The sequence below is a fragment of the Leptonychotes weddellii genome, chromosome 12 (genome assembly GCF_054177405.1).
Source record: "Leptonychotes weddellii isolate Sample4059 chromosome 12, ASM5417740v2, whole genome shotgun sequence".
Taxonomy (NCBI): domain Eukaryota; kingdom Metazoa; phylum Chordata; class Mammalia; order Carnivora; family Phocidae; genus Leptonychotes; species Leptonychotes weddellii.
Window position 1 is genome coordinate 13,036,168 of NC_138380.1, and position 19,791 is coordinate 13,055,958.

Here is a 19,791-nt window from a genome sequence, read left to right on the forward strand (position 1 = left end):
CTGTCTCTCTCTCTGTCAAAAAATAAATAAAATCTTTAAAAAAAAAAAACAAAACCACATTGAGATACCACCTTACACCAGTTAGAATGGCAAAAATTGACAGGGCAAGAAACAACAAATGGTGGAGAAAGGGGAACCCTCTTACACTGTTGGTGGGAATGCAAGTTGGTACAGCCACTTTGGAAAACAGTGTGGAGGTGCCTCAAAAAATTAAAAATAGAGCTACCCTATGACCCAGCAATTGCACTCCTGGGTATTTACCCCAAAGACACAGATGTAATGAAAAGAAGGGCCATATGCACCCCAATGTTCTTAGCAGCAATGTCTGCAATAGCTGTGGGAAGTCTGTGGAAAGTCATTAAAATTAAAAAAAGTCTGTGGGAAGTCGAAATGCCCTTCAACAGATGAATGGATAAAGAAGATGTGGTCCATATATACAATGGAATATTACTCAGCCATCAGAAAGGATGAATATCCAACTTTTACATCAACATGGATGGGACTGGAGGAGATTATGCTAAGTGAAATAAGTCAAGCAGAGAAAGTCAATTATCATACTGTTTCACTTATTTGTGGAACATAAGGAATAGCATGGAGGACATTAGGAGAAGGAAGGGAAAAATGAAGGGGGGAAAGTTGGAGGGAGAGATGAACCATGAGAGACTATGGACTCTGAGAAACAAACTGAGGGTTTTAGAGGGGAGGAGGGTCGGGGGATGGGTTAGCCCGGTGATGGGTATTAAGGAGGGCACATACTGCATGGAGCACTGGGTGTTATATCAAAACAATGAATCATGGGTCACTACATCAAAAACTAATGATGTATTGTATGGTGACTAACATAATAAAATAAAATTTAAAAAAAAAGAAAAATCAATAAAAGTTAACATTTCAGATCAAAAACAGAATCAAATTTTAAAAACTCTCATGAACTAAAGATTATATTCATTCTCTTCTATTTATATAATCTCTCATCCCCCTTCAGCTGAGATGTTGAGAAGAGCTAACCCAATATTCTCTCCTGTGTCTTTCCCACAGGACCTCCTACTTGATACTTTGATACTTTTCTTTCATGTCTGACACATGTAACCCTGGACAGAGACTCAAACTTCACCAGTCAATATATGACCAACTCCAATTATGAATCATGTGAATGAGTACTGATTTCAGACATACCACACTCACTCGCTGACCCTCCCACCAGCTGGAAGAACTGCTGGGCAATTTTCATATGGTCCCTCTGAAAAACAAAGCAGAGCTGAGATAGCTGACAGAAGCTGAAAATATTTTATTTGTATTACACTTTATGGTTTTAAAATATGTGCCAGGATTTAACATACACCCTTGTTTTACATCGTTTCCCAAACAAACTAATTTTTATTAGCATAAGCACTAGAGAATCATAACCTGAAACTAAATTAAAACCTACCCTGGGTCAGATAAAAAAGGAAGAAAAAAAATCCAATCCCCAAACTCTATCCTAAAAGTAACTTCATTAAATGAACTCATTCATTTAGTCATTCATTCACACATTCAACAGATACTGCTCTTTTATCATATATTAGACCTTGTGGTAGGAGCCACAGTTATAAGGAGTATTAATTCAATACACTCATTCACTTATTCGATAACTATTTACTCCCTATCTGCTATACGAGGCACTGTAGAGTGAGCTAGAGATAAAAATATTTATTTATATCCACTTTGTTCCCAAAAGAACTTAATGTGTCATATTCAGATGAATAAGAACTTAATTTTAAACAATGTTTGGGTGTTTATAAAAGTCTTTGCCAAAGAAACAACTATCCCCATTTTACAGATGCCAAAATTATAGCTCAGGGGTGTGCAAGGTTAACCAAATTCCCTGAAAATAAGAATGAAGCTGTGCAATGATTTTCAGTTATTATTAGATAGAAACACTGCTTAAAATTTGGGCTTTTAAAAGAGGAAACAGCAATTCTTAGAGTTAAAGCTTTCTTTTTTTTTTTTTTTTGTCTTTAAATCACAGAATTCTTTTTATAATGGAATCTGGGTTGGGGGATATGGAGACAGGAAAGGAAATGTAGATAAGCCTATTTGTGAGCTTACTGCTGGTTGAACTTTAACATTCATTTTGATCTTTTCCACACACTATAACTGCAACTATAGATTACCAGTGATTTCATACTCACCGAACCCATTTCCTGGCCAAGGGCCGCATTGACCACTCCTTTGAGGATATACTCCTGGCAACATGCAATAACACTAATTAATTTCTGAAGAATGCGTAGCTATGAAAATTAATTTCGACTTAATGCTATATATACATTATCAAAAGTTACCCAGAGTCACTTTTCTCTGTTCCATCCCTGGCTTGAATGAAAGAATTAGGAGACTTTCATTTGGTTTTCAGGAAAGTGTCCATATAATAGAATTCACCATATTTGTAAATTTACAATCTTAAGCAGAAAAACTCAGTGGAAACCTTGAGAAGTTTTATTTCAACTCAGTGGAAAAAATTAACAATAAAACATTTACGTAATAATTTTTATCACTTTATTAGCCACTGCCATTCTTTGTGACTACATCATATATATTATCTTCCCTTTCTAATCATGTAATAACTTTTATTTGCTAAAAATCCTTTTCCTAAAAAAAAAGTATCCTCTGATCTCCGTTTGTAAGGTATTATCTCTTTTGGAGCCCTGGAGCCTCACCTTTATCGCTGTCAGACTTGGCTTTATTCTTTGATAGATACCTTCCTTAGAAGCTTTATAAATTTTTTATGTAGGTACTATTTTTATTTAAGAGGGTTCATAAAAAGAGCAGTATAAAAGATGCTGAAACTTTTAATACCCTGGAGAAATGTATCTGTTTAGATTTCATGGGGTCTAGAAACATTTCAGTCTTTCATTCAGTAAGTGCAATGTCTGTTACATGCCTAGTGTACATAGTGTTGGAAATACAAACAGACACAGGCCCTGACTGCAAAGAGCTAATAACAATCCAGTAGGGGAGAAAGACAAGTTACAATTATACTAATGAGATAAGTTTCTATATCTTGTTAGTTCCATCAGAATTCTAGATTTTAGTTTTTTCAAACCTCATCCATTTGGAGGAAATGACCACATATAAGGGAGTTTAAAAACATTAAAAAATCCATAATGTTCGGGGCGCCTGGGTGGCTCAGTCGTTAAGCATCTGCCTTCGGCTCAGGTCATGATCCCAGGGTCCTGGGATCGAGCCCCGCATCGGGTTCCCTGCTCTGCGGGAAGCCTGCTTCTCCTTCTCCCACTCCCCCTGCTTGTGTTCCCTCTCTCGCTGTGTCTCTCTCTGTCAAATAAATAAAATCTTTAAAAAAAAAAAATCCAGAATGTTCATTTTCATATCAAAAGTCTCACAGGACATTCCTAAATCAATATTTATGGTCTTTCCCGAGATTCTACAAGCTGGACTCTTCTCTAATATGCCTTCCTGCTATCTTTCTGAAATTCTACTTTCAACAGAAGTTGGTTAGTAAAATGGTAACACATTTTCAATTACCTGAGGAGTAGTAGGTTCCAGATCCTTAATTAAGTTATAAGCTTCTTGTACATCATCTGAAATACAAGAAATAAGTAGCTATAATAGTCTGTATTCCAGCAAACCCTTCTGAAACAGTCCCGAAAAGGTAAGATCCTTCAGCATTCAAACGTTCATGGGAGGTATGATTTGTTTTATCTGTCCTCTAACTCTCCATCAAGTTCAATGTGGAGTAATTATCCTAAATATAACCAAATATCTTAGGAAACCTGTAAGTCATGAAGCACCTAAAAAAATGTTCAAGCTAAGAATATAGATTGGGTATTAAATAGCAATGGCATTGTAGTTATATAAGTAAAACAGCCAATTTCTTAAAAAGACAATATATATTAAGTATGTAGGAGTGAAATGACATGAAGTCTGGGATTTGCTTTAAGACGTTTCAGCAACAAAAAGGGACAGGGAGAATGGATGAAAGAATGGCAATATTTTGAAGACTGTTGAATCTGGAATGAATATTTTGGGTGTGCATTTTGGGTGTTTAAACTATTTTGCTTAGTTTGAAAAATTTTATAATAAATAATTTCTAAAATATATAAGATATTTAATTCTTATCCAAATGCCTATTTCTTTGTGCTTACATATCAAATAGAACTGTTTGCAAGTTCATGTTCTTATTTTAATAAACACTTACATTTTCCTCAGTGAGGAATATGTTGTCTGGTTGGTTTCTACCATGCACCTAAAAAGGCCCACACTGTTAGTCCAGGGTCCATGACAGAGTGCCACCACCAATGCATGGTAGCTACTATCCTGTACTCAAAACTGTTAGATCAAAGACTGCTTAGGCACGTGTCTAACAATTTTAACCTTACTTAGTGGCAGTAAATATCACATTATCTTTGAATCATAATATTTCTCATAAGAAGCTGGAAGCACAAAGAAACAGAAAGGCAGACAATTAGAGCAAATATGATAAAAAAAAGAAACTCAAGAAAATGTGGATGTGCCTTATACATAGAAAAAGAACCACAAGGAAGGGGAAGTAAAAACAGTGGAAAAACTGAAATAGAATGGGTAGAGAACAAAAGACAGAAAAAGAAGAGGAAGAAAGAAAAACAGAATGAGGGAGAAGGTTGGAAGCAACAGAAGAGGAAAGAGAGGATAAAGAGAAAAGGTACAACAAATAAGTACCAATAAATTTGTTCTCTCCTATGAACCTGTTGCAAATATGTTTTTGGAAGTATTATGGATTTTAAAAGTTAAGCAAGTAGTTCAGTTAGAGATTAAATGTTCTAAAATATCTCATTATAAGCAAAACCAAGACAGATTTTTCTTACCTTGACGAAGGTAGTAAATCACTAAGTTTAACCGAGCTTCAGGAATGACATCAACCAGGGGAGGCAAAACCTGCAAAGCCCCTTCACCTCCTCGGAAAACAACCTAAAGTTAGACAAAGTCTGTTATTACAGCAATAAGTATGAATATATTTATTGGTGGAAATGTTTAATTAAGGAGTTGCCACTTATAACTGGGTACTCAGTTATTCCTTGAATATATTTTTGAAGCTCTCAGTATACACACCACCTTGACCCCATTGAAAGCAAGCTATCATCTAAATTATAATAAATGTAAGAAACAGAATAAAGGCATAAACCTATTGTATACCTTTCCTTTTCTCTTCATAAGAACTGCAGAAAACTTTTTTTTTTCTAAAGATTTTATTTATTTATTTGACGGAGAGAGAGATAGCGAGAGCAGGAACATAAGCAGGGGGAGTGGGAGAGTGAGAAGCAGGCTTCCCGCTGAGCAGGGAGCCCAATGAGGGGCTCGATCCCAGGACCCTGGGATCACAACCCGGGCCGAAGGCAGATGCCTAATGACTGAACCACCCAGGAGCCCCAAGAACTGCAGAAAACTCTTAAAGTACCCCAAAATTAATAAAACATTTTCTAGACAGATACTCTGTATCAAAAGCTCCGCGAAGGGGGTGCCTGGGTGGCTCAGTCAGTTAAGCATCCAATTCTTGTTTTTTTTTAATGGTTTTATTTATTTATCAGAGAGAGCGCGGACCCACAAGCAGGGTTAGGGGCAGAGGAAGAAGAAGAAGGAGAAGCAGACTCCCTGCTGAGCATGGAGCCTGATCCGAGGACCCTGAGATCATGACCCAAGCTGAAGGCAGAGGCTTAACCAACTGAGTCACCCAGGTGCCCCAAGCATCTAACTCTTGGGATTTTGGCTCAGGTCATGATCTCAGGGTTGTAGGATCGAGCCCCATGTTGGTCTCTGCTGGGCATGGAGTCTGCTTGGGATTCTCTCTCCCTCTCCCTCTGGCCCTCCCCACTTGCTCTCCCTTTCTAAAAACAAACAAACAAGCTCCATGAAGGAATTTATATAACCTTTCTGAGCCTATTTCCTCATCTCTAAATGGCATTAATAATGTCTACCTTTCAGGACTATTATGAGGACTGAATGAGTTAAAATGGGCTAAATGTGTGGTACATAGTAGGTAACATTTAATTAACTCCGTAAATACTCACAAGCACCTACCATATGCCTGGAATTGTAGTAAGCACTGGGGTTACAGCAGGAATGAATTACTCCCGTCACTACATAGGCTACACTCAACTGGGGAGAGAGCCTCAAACAGCAAACCCATAAGTATTATGTTATATGACAGTAAATGCTATAGAGAAGAGCTAAAACAAAATAACATTCAGGAAAGCAGTTTTGTGCACTGTTGTGTACCCAGAGCCTAGCACAGTGTCTGGCACATAGGAAGTTGTTTCACAAATAAATATACAGAAATCAAGGCCATCAGACATGAGCTACCTAATCTCTCCTTTCTAATTCAAAAATATCCACTTGGTCATCTTTCTTGATTCTTCCTCGTCTGAGATGTTCCCTTCTTTTGCTAAGATTAATTCTTCTACTTGTCTTCTTGATCTCATGACTTTAAAAAAAATTAATTCCAGTATAATTAATATACAGTGTTATATTAGTTATATTAGTTTCAGGTGTATAATATACATTACTCAGTGTTCATCGTGATAAGTGTAATCTTAAGCCCCATCACCTATTTCACCCGTCCTCCCACCCACCTCCCCTCTGCTAACCACCAGTTTGTCCTCTATAGTTAAGAGTCTGTTTTTTGGTTTGTCTTTTTCTTTCTTTATTTTGTTTCTTAAATTCCACATGAGTGAAATCATTTGGTATTTGTCTAACTGACTTATTTCACTTGGCATTATACTCTCTAGATCCATCCATGCTGTCCCAAATGGCAAGATTTCATTCATTTTTATGGGTGAATAATATTCCATGGTATCCACTGGAATCCATTGTATCCATTCTTCTTTATCCATTCATCTATTGATGGACACTGGGTCGCTTCCATATTTGGCTATTGTAAATAATGCTGCAAAAAACATAGGAGTGCATTTATTTTTTTGCATTAGTGTTTTCATGTCCTTTGGGTTCCACCCAGTAGTGGAATTACTGCATCACATGGTAATTCTATTTTTAATTTTTTGAGGAACCTCCTTACTGTTTTCCAGAGTGGCTGCACCAGTTTGCTTTTCCACCAACAGTGCACAAAGGTTCCTTTTTCTTCACACCCTTGCCAACACTTGTTTCTTGTGTTTTTGAGTCTAGCCATTCTGACAGGTGTGAGGTGATATCTCACTGTGGTTTTGATTTGCATTGCCCTGATGATGAGTGATGTTGAGCATCTTTTCATGTGTCTGTTGGCCATCTGTATGTCTGTCTTCTTTGGAGAATGTCTGTTCAGGTCTTCTGCCCATTTTTAAATTAGATTATTTGGATTTTTTTGGTGTTGAGTTGTAGAAGTTTTTTTTGTTTTTTTTTTTAAGTACGCTCCACGCCCAGTGTGGAACCCAAGGCAGGATTGAACTCACAACTCTGAGATCCAGAGGTGAACTGAGATCAAGAGCCAGACACTTAACCAACTGAGTCACCCAGGTGCCTCAAGTTGTTTAAGTTCTTTATATATTTTGGATAATGTTTTTTGGATATGTCATTTGCAAATATCTTCTCCCACTCAATAGGTTGTCTTTCTGTTTTGTTATTTCCTTGGCTGTGCAGAAGCTTTTAATTTTGATGTAGTCCCAATAGTTTATTTTTGCTTTTGTTGTGCCTGCCTCAGGGGACATATCTAGAAAAATGTTTTATGGCCGATGTCAGACAGATTACTGCCTGTGCTCTCTTCTAGGATGTTTATGGTTTCAGGTCTCACATTTAGGTTCTTAATCCATTTGGAGTTTATTTTTGTGTATGTTGTAAGAAAGTGGTCCAGTTTCATTCTTTTGCATGTAGCTGTCCAGTTTGCCCAACATAATTTGTTGAAGAGACTTCTTCCCATTGCATATTCTTGCCTCCTTTGTCGAAGATTCATTGACCATATAATTGTGTGTTTATTTCTGGGTTCTCTATTCTGTTCTGTTGATTTATGTGTCTGTTTTTATGCCAGTACCACAGTATTTTGATTACTACAGCTTTGTCGTATATCTTGAAATCTGGGATTGTGATATCTCCAGTTTTGTTCTTCTTTTTCAAGATTGTTTTGGCTATTTGGGGTCTCTTGTAGTTCCATACAAATTTAGGAATGTTTGTTCTAGTTCTGTGAAAAATGCTGTTGGTATTTTGATAGGGATTGCATTAAATCTGTAGATTGCTTTGGGTAGTATGGACATTTTGACAATGTTTGTTCTCCCAATCCAATGGATTCTCATAACTTTCAACTCGATCTGGATCTTGATTCTCTATTAATTATTCTATCTTCATTTGTCCTGGTCCTACTTCTCAACTTTAAACATACACAAACAAAAATCTTTCTCTTGGTGCCATTGTTCCCTCCGGATAGTACCCTATTTTTCTCCTTCCTTTCAATGCCACACTTCAAAACTGTGTGGCTTACTGCTTCAACCTTATTATTCTCTCACTCCTTAATTCCTATTCCCAGTACACTAGTGAACTTACTCTCACAAGTCATGAATTAACTCCTTTAACCAATTCAATGGATTCTTCTGTCCTCTTGCTCAATGACGTGTCTGTAGTTTGGACACTGATGGCTGTAGCATGACCACAAAAGCATGATTTACTAAACACTCTATGTTAGATACTGTGTAAAGTATCTTACATACATTACCTCATTTAATCCTCACAAGAAAATAAGGTAGGTACTGTAATTTCCCTTATGGCACATATGAGAACACTGAGTCTCAACAATGCTAAGGGACCTCACCCAAAGGTCCAAAGCTAGTACATGGTGTAGCTTGATTTTTGACCTCAAGTCTGACTGCAAAAGCCAATGCTCAGAACAACCATTTATATCGCTTAGTATGTTTAGACTTTGTTTTAAACTGTAAAAGTGATATTTGTTCATTGGGAAAAAAACATATATAGTATTACAAAAGGACAAAGGACAATTTCCATACTCTTACTTCTCTCTTTAATCCCACTCTCCAAGGGTAATCTCTATTTACTAGCTGATATACCCCCTCTAGTCATATATACATATCGTGGTTCTTTACTCTGGCTGTACATTATATCCACCTGGGAAACTGTTAAGAAAAAAAATACTGATAGCTGAGCCCTAGCCCAACCATTAAATAAGAATCTCTGGGGGGTGGAGCCCATGCATCATTATTTTTAAAAACCTCCCAAGTGATTAAAATGTGCAGTTGTAAATGGCATTGCATTATCTAGGTGATATTTCCCATCCCCCCTTTCTTGTTTTATCTGCTTATTCTCCTTCCTTCAGCTCCTTAAACGCTCTCTTGGGACCATATTTTTCTCCTTTCTTCCATGTTTAGTTGTCAGAACTGTAGCTATCATTTCTCTTATGAAACTCCTAAATCTACTCTCCAGTCCTAATCTCTCTCCAAGCTTGATTTCCAGACTACTATCTCTAATACATCATTCTCCACAAAAATTTAAGTTGATAAACTAGATGAGAAGTGAAAAGAGGCAGAACCTCATAATAGAAACTATCCAGAGAAAATTATATCTGTGATGGAGGCCTGAATTAGAGAAGGAATGGAATAAATATAAGACTTTGCCAAGAAAGAATCAGTAGGATCAAGTGACCAAGCAGATATCAGAGGTAAAGGGGAGGAGAGAGTCTCAGCAGAATTGGTGCTAAAAAGGGGAATAGAGAAATCAGAAGGAAAAGGTGTAGGTATTATTAATGCCATTTTCTGATGAGGGATCTGAAACTCAGCAATATTATGTAATTTTCCCAGTGTCCCCAGGTGTCTGAGTTGAAAGCAGCTGCTCTGTGTCCACAATATTGCATTATCAATTAAACTTTACCTGAATATGGATACTTTTTTTTATCAATGGCCGTCAGAGTCCAGCCTTAAACCTGACCGCCTCTTTATTTTTTCCTTAAGACTTTCCTTTTCACTATGCCCCAGGACACACTTTCTGTTCTAGTAAGCTTAGCCTGCTCATAATCTTTCACATATGTCATTTTTGTTCTAACTCCATATCCTTGCCTTCAACGAACCCTCTAAATCTCAGCCATCCTTCAAAGATGAACTCAAGTTGGACTTTCACCAGAAAATCCTTCCCGTTTATTGTAACCCACAAGGATACATGTCTTTTGGTCTTTGCCAACAGAATGAACACTTGGACCTACACTGCCTTGCACTTCTTTCTAAATGTTATGTATGTATTACTGCCCTCCCAGTAGGGGTTTCCTTGAGGGAAGGACCTGATCTCTGAAACTTAATTTTCTCTCCTCCATAGCAAGGAGGGGCTCACTTGGAGTAGAGAAGTATTTGTTGCAATATCTCCCTTCATTCACCCTTCTAACTGCTGGGAAATACCGAAGTAGGCTAAGACTCAGTTCAGTCAAGACAGGAAACTGCTATTCACCAGATTGTGCTTGATGAGTTCTTTAGCAAATTCAAAGGAAGAAGAAGCATTGTCCATCAAGCTTTTGAGTTCTGCCTGAAATTGAAAAAGGAAAGGCTTAGGAAAATGACAAGTGCACAGTTCTTATGCCACATAATTGCACAATGTTTTATAGTTTACAAAGAGTTTAACATGCCATTTCATTCATATTTCATTTGTTCCTCAGGACTCTAAGAGTCAGTGTGATTGTTAACCTCATTTTACAGATGAGAACATTGAGGCTTATAAACAATAAATGATTTGAACCTTACACTAAGCAGCAAGTTTGAAACTGGTAAGCCCACGTCTGAAGACTCCTACTTAATCTTTTCTTGCAGAGTCAAAGGTGATAAAGGAGCTAAACTTTTGAAAACTGGGGTTGATTCTTCAAACTGATCATTCCACCTGTATCCCGAATTCTCACAGTACCTCCTTCCGGCTGCATTGGCCTTTTATTTACTTAGCACAATTAAAATACCTTCTCCTATTATTTATTAGACTTATCAGATCTCTTCTGTATTCTATTACCCCCTTCACTCCCTGTAGAACAAACGGTCAGTCATTTCCAGCATCTTCACAAACACCTTAGATTCACTTATCCTTCCTCAGCTTTCTGTTATTCCTACCTTGCCAATCTATAATTTTGAGTAATCTTCCTCTCCTCCTTTTTCAACTTCCATCAGTTAGGTAGCTAAGCTTCTCAGGATAAAATAATTAAATTCTTGATTGTTCTCACTAACCACTACAAACTTGTTCTATTTGATCTCATATGGGATTGCGCATCTGCTTCAGCAACCCTTTTATTAATCCCTTCTCTTGTCCACAGCAGCAATTCCAAAGTGTTTGGTAATATTAGGCTAGATCAGCAGTTTTCAAGCTTTTTGATCTCAGGATCTCTTTTATAATCTTAAAAATTATTAAGGATCCCGAAGAGCTTTTGTTTTAGTGCGTCATAGCCCACGTAAATAGCCCACAGTACAATATATATTGTATTAGAAATTAAAACAGAAATTTTAAAGTATTCAATTAATCAAAAATAATAAGCCCACTACACATTAACATAAATATCTTTCACTTAAGAAAACTGCATTTACAGGGGCGCCTGGGTGGCTCAGTTGGTTAAGCGACTGCCTTCGGCTCAGGTCATGATCCTGGAGTCCCGGGATCGAGTCCCGCATCGGGCTCCCGGCTGGGCAGGGAGTCTGCTTCTCCCTCTGACCCTCCTCCCTCTCATGCTCTCTGTCTCTCATTCTCTCTCTCTCAAATAAATAAATAAAAATCTTTAAAAAAAAAAAAAAAGAAAACTGCATTTACAAAACAAAAACTTAGTGAGAAGAGTAGTACTGTTTTATATTTTTGCAAATCTCTTTAATGTCTGGCTTAAAAGAGGACAGCTAGATTGGCATGTCTGCATCTGCATTTGATCTCTTTTGAAATTATGCTGTCTCTGGAAAGCTTCATGGCACACTTGAGCAAAGGAAAGTGAAAAGACAAAATCTTTTAGTATCATGAGGACAGTTCTGATTTCAGGCAGGGCCAGCCAGAACTAGGGCTGCGCCAAGTGAGATGCCTAGGGCGCAGAATTTAAAGCGGAACTCACTGCACATGAAAAGATGTGCAGCATCATTAGTCATCAGAGAAATGCAAATCAAAACCACAAAGAGATTTCACTGCACATCCAATGGGATGGCTACAATAAAAAAGTCAGATAATAACTGCTGGCCAGGATGTAGAGAAATGGAAACTCCTATACACTGCTGGTGGGAATGTAAACTGGTGTAGCTACTTTGTAAAACAGTCTGGCAGTTCCTCAATTAAATATAGAGCTCCATATAACCTAACAATTCCACTCCTAGATATATACCCAAGAGAAATGGAAACACATCCAACACATGTCCAAGAACATGTACACAAATGCTTATAACAGCATTCATTAGTCATAATAGGCCAAAAGTGGAAACGACCCAAATGTCCATCAGCTGATGAATGGAAAAATAAAATGTAGTCTATCGATACAATAGAATATTATTTGGTCATAAAAATGAATGAAGTACTAATATAGGCTACAACATGATGAAATTTATAAACATGCTAAGTAAAAGAAGACAGTCATAAAAGTTCACATATTATATATTACTTTTTAATGAAATATCCAGAATCAGCAAATCTAGAGTCAGAAAGCAGATTCACAATTGCTTGGGCTGGGGGAATGGAGGGCCAGGGGTTGATGGAGTTTCTAAGGGGCATGGGGTTTCTTTTTGAGGTAATGCAAATGCTCTAAAACTGTGGTAGTGATTGCACATATCTGTGAATATAATAAAAACCAATGAATTGTATACTTTAAAAGGGTGAATTATAGGGTCTGTGAGTTACATCTCAATGAAGATGTTAAAAAATAAAACTATAAATGGAAGATATGGATCATCTTATCCATGTTAAAGTGAAAATGACCTTTCTAAAAGCATGACACCAATGATGGAAACCATGTAAGAAATATTCTGCATGAAACATATCCTTTTACATTCAAATTTTCTGTCCTTATATTTAAAACATATATTAGGGTTTTGTCTTTTCAATCTAATTTGCCAATCTTTGTCTTTTAATTGAGAAATTAAACCTTTTAGATATAATATATTTATAGGGGTGGCTGGCTGGCTCAGTCGACGGAGCATGCAATTCTTGGTCTTGGGGTTGTGAGTTTGAGCCCCATGCTGGGTGTAGAGATTACTTAAAAAAAAATAAAATCTTAAAAAATAAATATAATATAGTATAAATATAGATAATTTGGATTTGAAAAAGGCAAAACAAGAAGGCTTTTAGAAGATAATACCAAGGGTGCCTGGTTGGCTCAGTCAGAAGAGCATGTGACTCTTGATCTCGGGGTCATGAGTTCAAGTACCACACCCGGGGTAGAGATTACATATTTTTAAAAAATAAATTTTTCCTTAAAAAAAGGAAGATAATACCAGAGAATATGATCTTGGGCCAGGAAATCATCTTAAACAAGATACAGAAAGCACCAAACATAAAGGAAAAGACAGATAGCTTTGACAATCTTTCTGCCTCCAAAATATGTGATAATTGTTAATATTTACTGAGAGTTGGGGCGCCTGGGTGGCTCAGATGGTTAAGCGTCTGCCTTCGGCTCGGGTCATGATCCTGGGGTCCTGGGATCGAGCCCCACATCGGGCTCCTGGCTCAGCTGGGAGTCTGCTTCTCCCTCTCCCTCTGCCTCTCCCACTGCTCATGCTCTCTCTCTCTCTCTCTCTGTATCTCTGTGTCTCAAATGAATAAATAAAATCTTTAAAAAATATATATATATTTACTGAGAGTTTACTATGTATATCAAGTTAGAGACTTTACGTACATCATATCATTTAATTTTTACAGAGACCCATAATAAGTCAGTCTATTACTTTCCTTATTTTGCAGGTGATGCTTAAGGAGGTTAAGTAGTTCACTGAAAGCCACACACCTACCACCCAGAAGTGAATTTGGGGTCTATCTGATTTCAAAGCTCCTGCTCTTAATCACTGCTCTGGAGGCCTTCCCAGTTTGGGGGAAAAAGTTCTTTTAACTAGTTATCCTCTGAAACTAGCATTCCCCTTCCTTTCAGCAGCATCTTATTGTCACTGCTTCTACTGCTCCATGACCTACTTGTCATCCCTCTGCTATAGCCTTTATGACAAATCCCAATCCAAGCAATTACTCACCCATTCCTTATCTCTTTGTCATCTAGTTTCGAACCCCAATAATAATGATATCCTAATCAGAGTAGGACATTGTAGGAAATCCTATGAAACCCAATGGCTTTTTTTCAATCTTCATTTTTATTGACTTCTTCTGAACTTCCTCCTTCTTTATTTTTTTTTTAAAGATTTTATTTATTTATTTGACAAAGAGAGACACGCGAGAGAGGGAACACAAGGAGGATAAGTGGGAGAGGGAGAAGCAGGCCTCCCGCCGAGCAGGGAGCCTGATGCGGGGCTCGATCCTAGGACCCTGGGATCATGACCTGAGCCGAAGGCAGACACTTAACGACTGAGCCACCCAGGTGCCCCCTCCTCCTTCTTTAAACACGAGTCTCCCTTAATTTCTTAGTCATACTAAGTGTGAAGTCTTAGTATTCTCATTCAACCAATATTTAATTGACACCAACTTTGTGTGTGCGTTGTGCCAGGTACCAGGACACACATGTCAAAAGACACAGTTTCAATCCTCAATAAGCTTGTCTAGATGAAAGATAACCAGGCAACTAGCAGATAACACGCATGGTATTTTATATCTGTATCTACATATATACCTATATACATCTACAAATATCTATCTATCTACCTATAATCACATATAAGAGAAAAGAAGAAAGTACCCCTAAATTTGCAGTTAAGTCTATGGGCTTTAGAGTCAGATAGACAAGGGTTTGAGACCTGAATTTGTCACTTGTTAGTCATAAAACTTTGGGCAAGTTATTTAAAGTACCTCAAGAATTAAGTGAATCAGTACAGATTATATCATGCTTACTACAGAAGGGCGGAATGCTATTGGTGTTTGTGGAGAGAACGAACCATAGAATATTGGATGGATTATACAAATTACTAGAGGAATGCCTGATTTTTAAGTGGTTTAATAAAATTATCGGCAAACACAAACTATATTCTACTGTTAACAACCCCCTCCCCAAAAAACCTTGTCAGGGTACATTTGACATAGTCATCTCCTGCTGGAATACATTATAAAATTAATATGTAAATGGCACAGACACAATTTCAAGTGAAAAAGCATGTCTTTTGGGGGATAGGAAATATAGTTTGGTGCCCTGACTTGCATCATGCTAGACCTACAGAATACTGGTTAACCTCGCTACCCATACCAGACTATGGAAAGAACACGTGCAGACAAAATGTAAACATTTAATAGACTGGAAAATATTGGCAAATCCCCAAGATTAACTCAAGGTAGAAAGGCAAGAATATATTTCTTTTATTTGCTCTTACCAAAGGCCATAAACTCTAAAGAGATCAAATTGCGAACCAGTTTACTATTAAACTGCTGACGCTGGAAACCAGCCAATGAAGCAGACTCCAGGGACTCTGTAGTTGAAGTGAGTACACCCAAGAACGTATTATACACAACATACAAATGGAGTGCTCGATTGCATACTAAGCAGTTGAAGTGGTGGGCATTTGTATTGCCAGACAGACCACTTTCATCGACATAAGCCACAAAAAGTGAATCTGGGCCTATGCACAGGACACATGCTTTCCACTCCACCCCTCTCCCACAATTACTAAATACTGTTTCACTCAGGAGCTGAGTCTGCTGTCAGCGATGTAATAATATCCCTTGCTATTACATTTACACAGTGAATTTTGCTTTGATAGAGTTAGTTTGCTGGTTTCAGTTCCTTTCCCTCCTCCTCCAGTGGCACGATCCCAGCTGGGACTGTTTTTTGGGCAGGGGTGGGATTTTAAAATTTTGACACATGCACAAATTTTACATTGAATCTTGGTGGCTTCTGCCAGCAACTAAAATAATGGTTGAGGAAGTAATTTCCATGGCCCCCCTCACACTGTTAATCTAAAGATTTTTTTTTTTTTTTTTTTTTTATTCATGAGAGACAGAGCAAGAGAGAAAGGCAGAGGGAGAAGCAGGCTCCCAAGGAGCAGGGAGCCCGATGAGGGACTCGATCCCAGGACCCTGAGATCATGACCTGAGCCGAAGGCAGACACCCAACCATCTGAGCCACCCAGGCGCCCCACACTGTTAATCTAGAAATGACTTGTATAGGGGCACCTGGTTGGTGGAGTGTGTGACTCTTGATCTTGGGGTTGTAAGATCGAGCCCCATGTTCGGTGTAGAGATTACTTAAAAAAATGAAATCTTTAAAAAAAATCACCTGTTTATTACATAAATAAATAAGTATCTGTAAATAAATATAGTATAGAACATGCCCTCTTTTTTCTCTCTCTGTATATGTGTATATATGTGTGTGTGTATAGTGTTAAATAAAAGAGGTCCCATGTATGGTCTACTATGCACTCTCAGTTTCCTACATAAAGAAAGCTAAAGCAGAATTTCTCCACGGGATTGTCAGGGGAACTAAATAATAGATACAAAGCATTCTGCACAGTGCCTAGAAGTTAGCTAATTTCTAAGTATTTATAAAATGTTTATCACTATTGCCTCTTGGGATAATCCTGAAAGAGATGGTGAATTGTACCAAGGAGAATAAGGCATTCCAGGAAATGAGAAAAGCTATGATAGTAGGAGAGCATGGTGTGTGGAACAATGTCAGTGGCTAGACTGGAGAGGACAAGGCTAGAGGCAGAGAAATTATTTAAAGAACCGAAATAAAAGATGAGGAGTGCCCAGACTAGAACAGTGGTAGAGGAGAAGAAAGGATAGATCAAAGAGATATCTAGGATGCAGAACTGAAAGGAACTGGTAGATGATTAGATGGGGTGGTGAAGAAAAAGACTGATGGAAATCCTAGGCTTGCAATGTGATTTATATGCTGGTGACAATGAACCACAGAGTCACAAACCTATTTTAGAGGAAGAAGCAGAACTGTTTAGTTTTGACATATTTAAGGTAATATAAAGCATCTAGGTAAAGATATCTACAATACATTAGACACACAGAATTCAGAAATCGACATTTTTTTTGAATATCTAATCAATATAAATATTTACATATAGTTGGTTCTCATAGAATCACCCTGGCGATAACAAAGGGATATTAACCAGGAGTTACAAATAATAGAGTCTTATGAATAACCCAAAAAGTATAGGGTTATTCAAAGTGGAATTAAGTAAATTAAAAACATATTTCCATCACTACCTCAGCTGCTTTGCCGTTGTAAAGGCGAAAATGATTACAGGCCTTAAGATTGAGTGCGATGGTGCTATCAGGAATTTGCTGAAGGTAAACTGCCAGAACTTCTTGAGACACATCATAGTAATCCAACTTGTAGTAACATAGGGCCACATACACATTGAGGGCAAGGTATTCCCTATTAGATGAAAGAATTAAGGGTTAGCAGTTTAAGTCTACTTCATAGTAAGGTTGTCAAACTACAAGGACTTTTTTAATGGCTCAAATGGACAGCCAGGTGAGGAGGACATGAATTTGCCTTTTGAAGAAAGAAGGCAAGATATCATCAGTGCAATATTTTTCTTTTGTATTGTAATATTTGGATGTTTTTATTTAAGTAGAATGAGAGATGACAACTAAAGGAGAAAGGGAAGCATTCAACTCCTACCAGTTCATGTTAAAAAGACTAAACTAATGTATGCTGTAACTGGTCTAAACTGTAAATAAGCATACATCAGACAAAGGATGGACACACAAAGCAGGCAGACTCAATGACTGAGAAGGGGAATGGGTTGGGTGCAGGTAAGCAAAAGGGGAGAAGGCAGGTGGATGAGGTATTTTTGGGAAGTGGGAAAGATACCCAGCGGTCAGTGATAAAGTGGGAATGTTAGTTCTTCAGAATGGTTTATTTCTAATTTTGTCAGCAAATTCCCTACAACCTATTACAATGCTGAAATGATACATTTAGATCATGCATTTTCAACAGGGGCCATATCATCCCCAAAGGGGTAAAAATCCTTATGAAGAAGTGGAAAATCGTACTCATTTTAAGTATAAAGCATAGATATATGTTCAGTATATAAATGGACATACAGTATATCTGTGGTTTCAAACTTTCATGAGAAGGTGATGGGGGAGGAGGGAGACCAAAAAGGCTCCTTGGAAGGGTGATAGTGAAATAAAAATGGAGAAATCCTGATCTGGAGAATAAGAAGTTCTTAATCTGACCACATTATTAGCTAAACAGATTTGAACACATGGTGATAATAGATCGAAAGGACACTAGGTCCTCAGCCAAACCAGTTCCAGAAAAAAGCTAACAAAATGAGATTTGGAGTAGACATGAAAGGACACAGACCTGTTATCTAGGAGTATTCGCTTATAAATATCAATAGCTTCTTGGTAGTGAGATCGCATATAGTGGATTGAGGCCAAACTGAGTTGATCTTCCGTGATATCCTGAAGATTCTGATGAAAGTTCATCAACTTCTTCTCATCATTAAACTAAAATTGTCAGAGAGAAAAAGACATGTAAAGATTCATGTTAGAGTACAGTTAATCAACACCTATGGTACAGAGATTTTAACTCCTCCTTCAGCCATTTTTTCTCTCAGTTCTCTCTATTTCCCTTCAGTTCCTTGTCTTCTCCCCTGTCTCTCCTTCAGAGAAAGAATGAAAACAGCCTCTGGAGCCATAGCCTTGACAATGGAAAGACTTTGAATCACAGCTAATATTAATTACTTGACCCCTCCTCTTCCTTCTTCCTTTCTATTTTTTCCCCTATTCTTTTTATCATTCTTATATGCTGTTTATTAGAGAGACATTTTAAAATATAAAGACACAGTAAGGTAGAAAGTTTAAAAGTATGTAAAGAGAGGGGCACCTGGGTGACTTATCTTAAAAAATGTTTTAAAAAGTATATAAAGAGATATAATAGACAAACACTAAAAGAGTGGTGTAGCTCTACAAATATGACAAAGTAGACTTTAAGTGAAGAGAAATTTTTAGAGATAAAGACAGACATTTACAATGATATTACAATCCACTAAATGGACAGAACAACTCTAAATTTGTATATACTTAATGATAGAGTCTGAAAAACATATAATGCAAAAACTGAAAGAACTAAATAGAGATAGACAATTATACTATGAAATTTTTAAACGCATTAAGAATAATTATTTTTATATACTGCCTATGGATGATTTGATAAACTTTCTGTAAAATAATTTAGCAATATCAATTAAAAGCTTTTTTAAAGTTTTTAAAATTTATTTGACAGAGAGAGAGACAGCGAGAGAGGGAACATAAGCAGGGGGAGTGGGAGAGGGAGAAGCAGGCTTCCCGCAGAGCAGGGAGCCCAATGTGGGGCTCGATCCCAGGATCCTGGGATCATGACCTGAGCTGAAGGAAGACGCTTAACAACTGAGCCACCCAGGTGCCCCTAAAAGCTTTATTTATTTTTTTTAAGATTTTATTTATTTATTTGACAGAGAGATGGAGAGAGAGCACAAGTAGGCAGAGAGGCAAACAGAGGAAGAGGGAGAAGAAGGCTCCCCACTGAGCAGGGAGCCCGATGAGGGGCTCGATCCCAGGACCCTGGGATCATGACCTGAGCCGAAGGCAGCCGCTTAACCGACTGAGCCACCCAGGCACCCCAAAAGCTTTATTTTTAAAAAAATATTTATTTTTTAAAAAGTATTTATTTTAGAGAAAGGGAATCCATGCATGTATGTATATAGATAGATGATAGATAAATGTGTGTATATATATATGTGTGTG

The 19,791-nt window shown here is 37.6% G+C and overlaps 1 protein-coding gene across 1 annotated transcript in view; it reads right to left on the bottom strand.

Moving 5' to 3' along the window:
* Positions 1-19,791, bottom strand: part of IFT56 (intraflagellar transport 56) — a 49,664-nt gene that overhangs the window by 13,913 nt on the left and 15,960 nt on the right. Inside the window, exons 7-13 of the mRNA XM_081800903.1 lie at positions 18,368-18,513; positions 17,257-17,428; positions 10,399-10,473; positions 4,842-4,944; positions 3,523-3,578; positions 2,172-2,225; positions 1,148-1,240 (exon numbers count right to left, since the gene is read on the bottom strand). Of these exons, the coding sequence (XP_081657029.1) occupies positions 1,148-1,240; positions 2,172-2,225; positions 3,523-3,578; positions 4,842-4,944; positions 10,399-10,473; positions 17,257-17,428; positions 18,368-18,513 (699 nt within the window). The remainder of the gene's footprint in view (positions 1-1,147; positions 1,241-2,171; positions 2,226-3,522; positions 3,579-4,841; positions 4,945-10,398; positions 10,474-17,256; positions 17,429-18,367; positions 18,514-19,791) is intronic.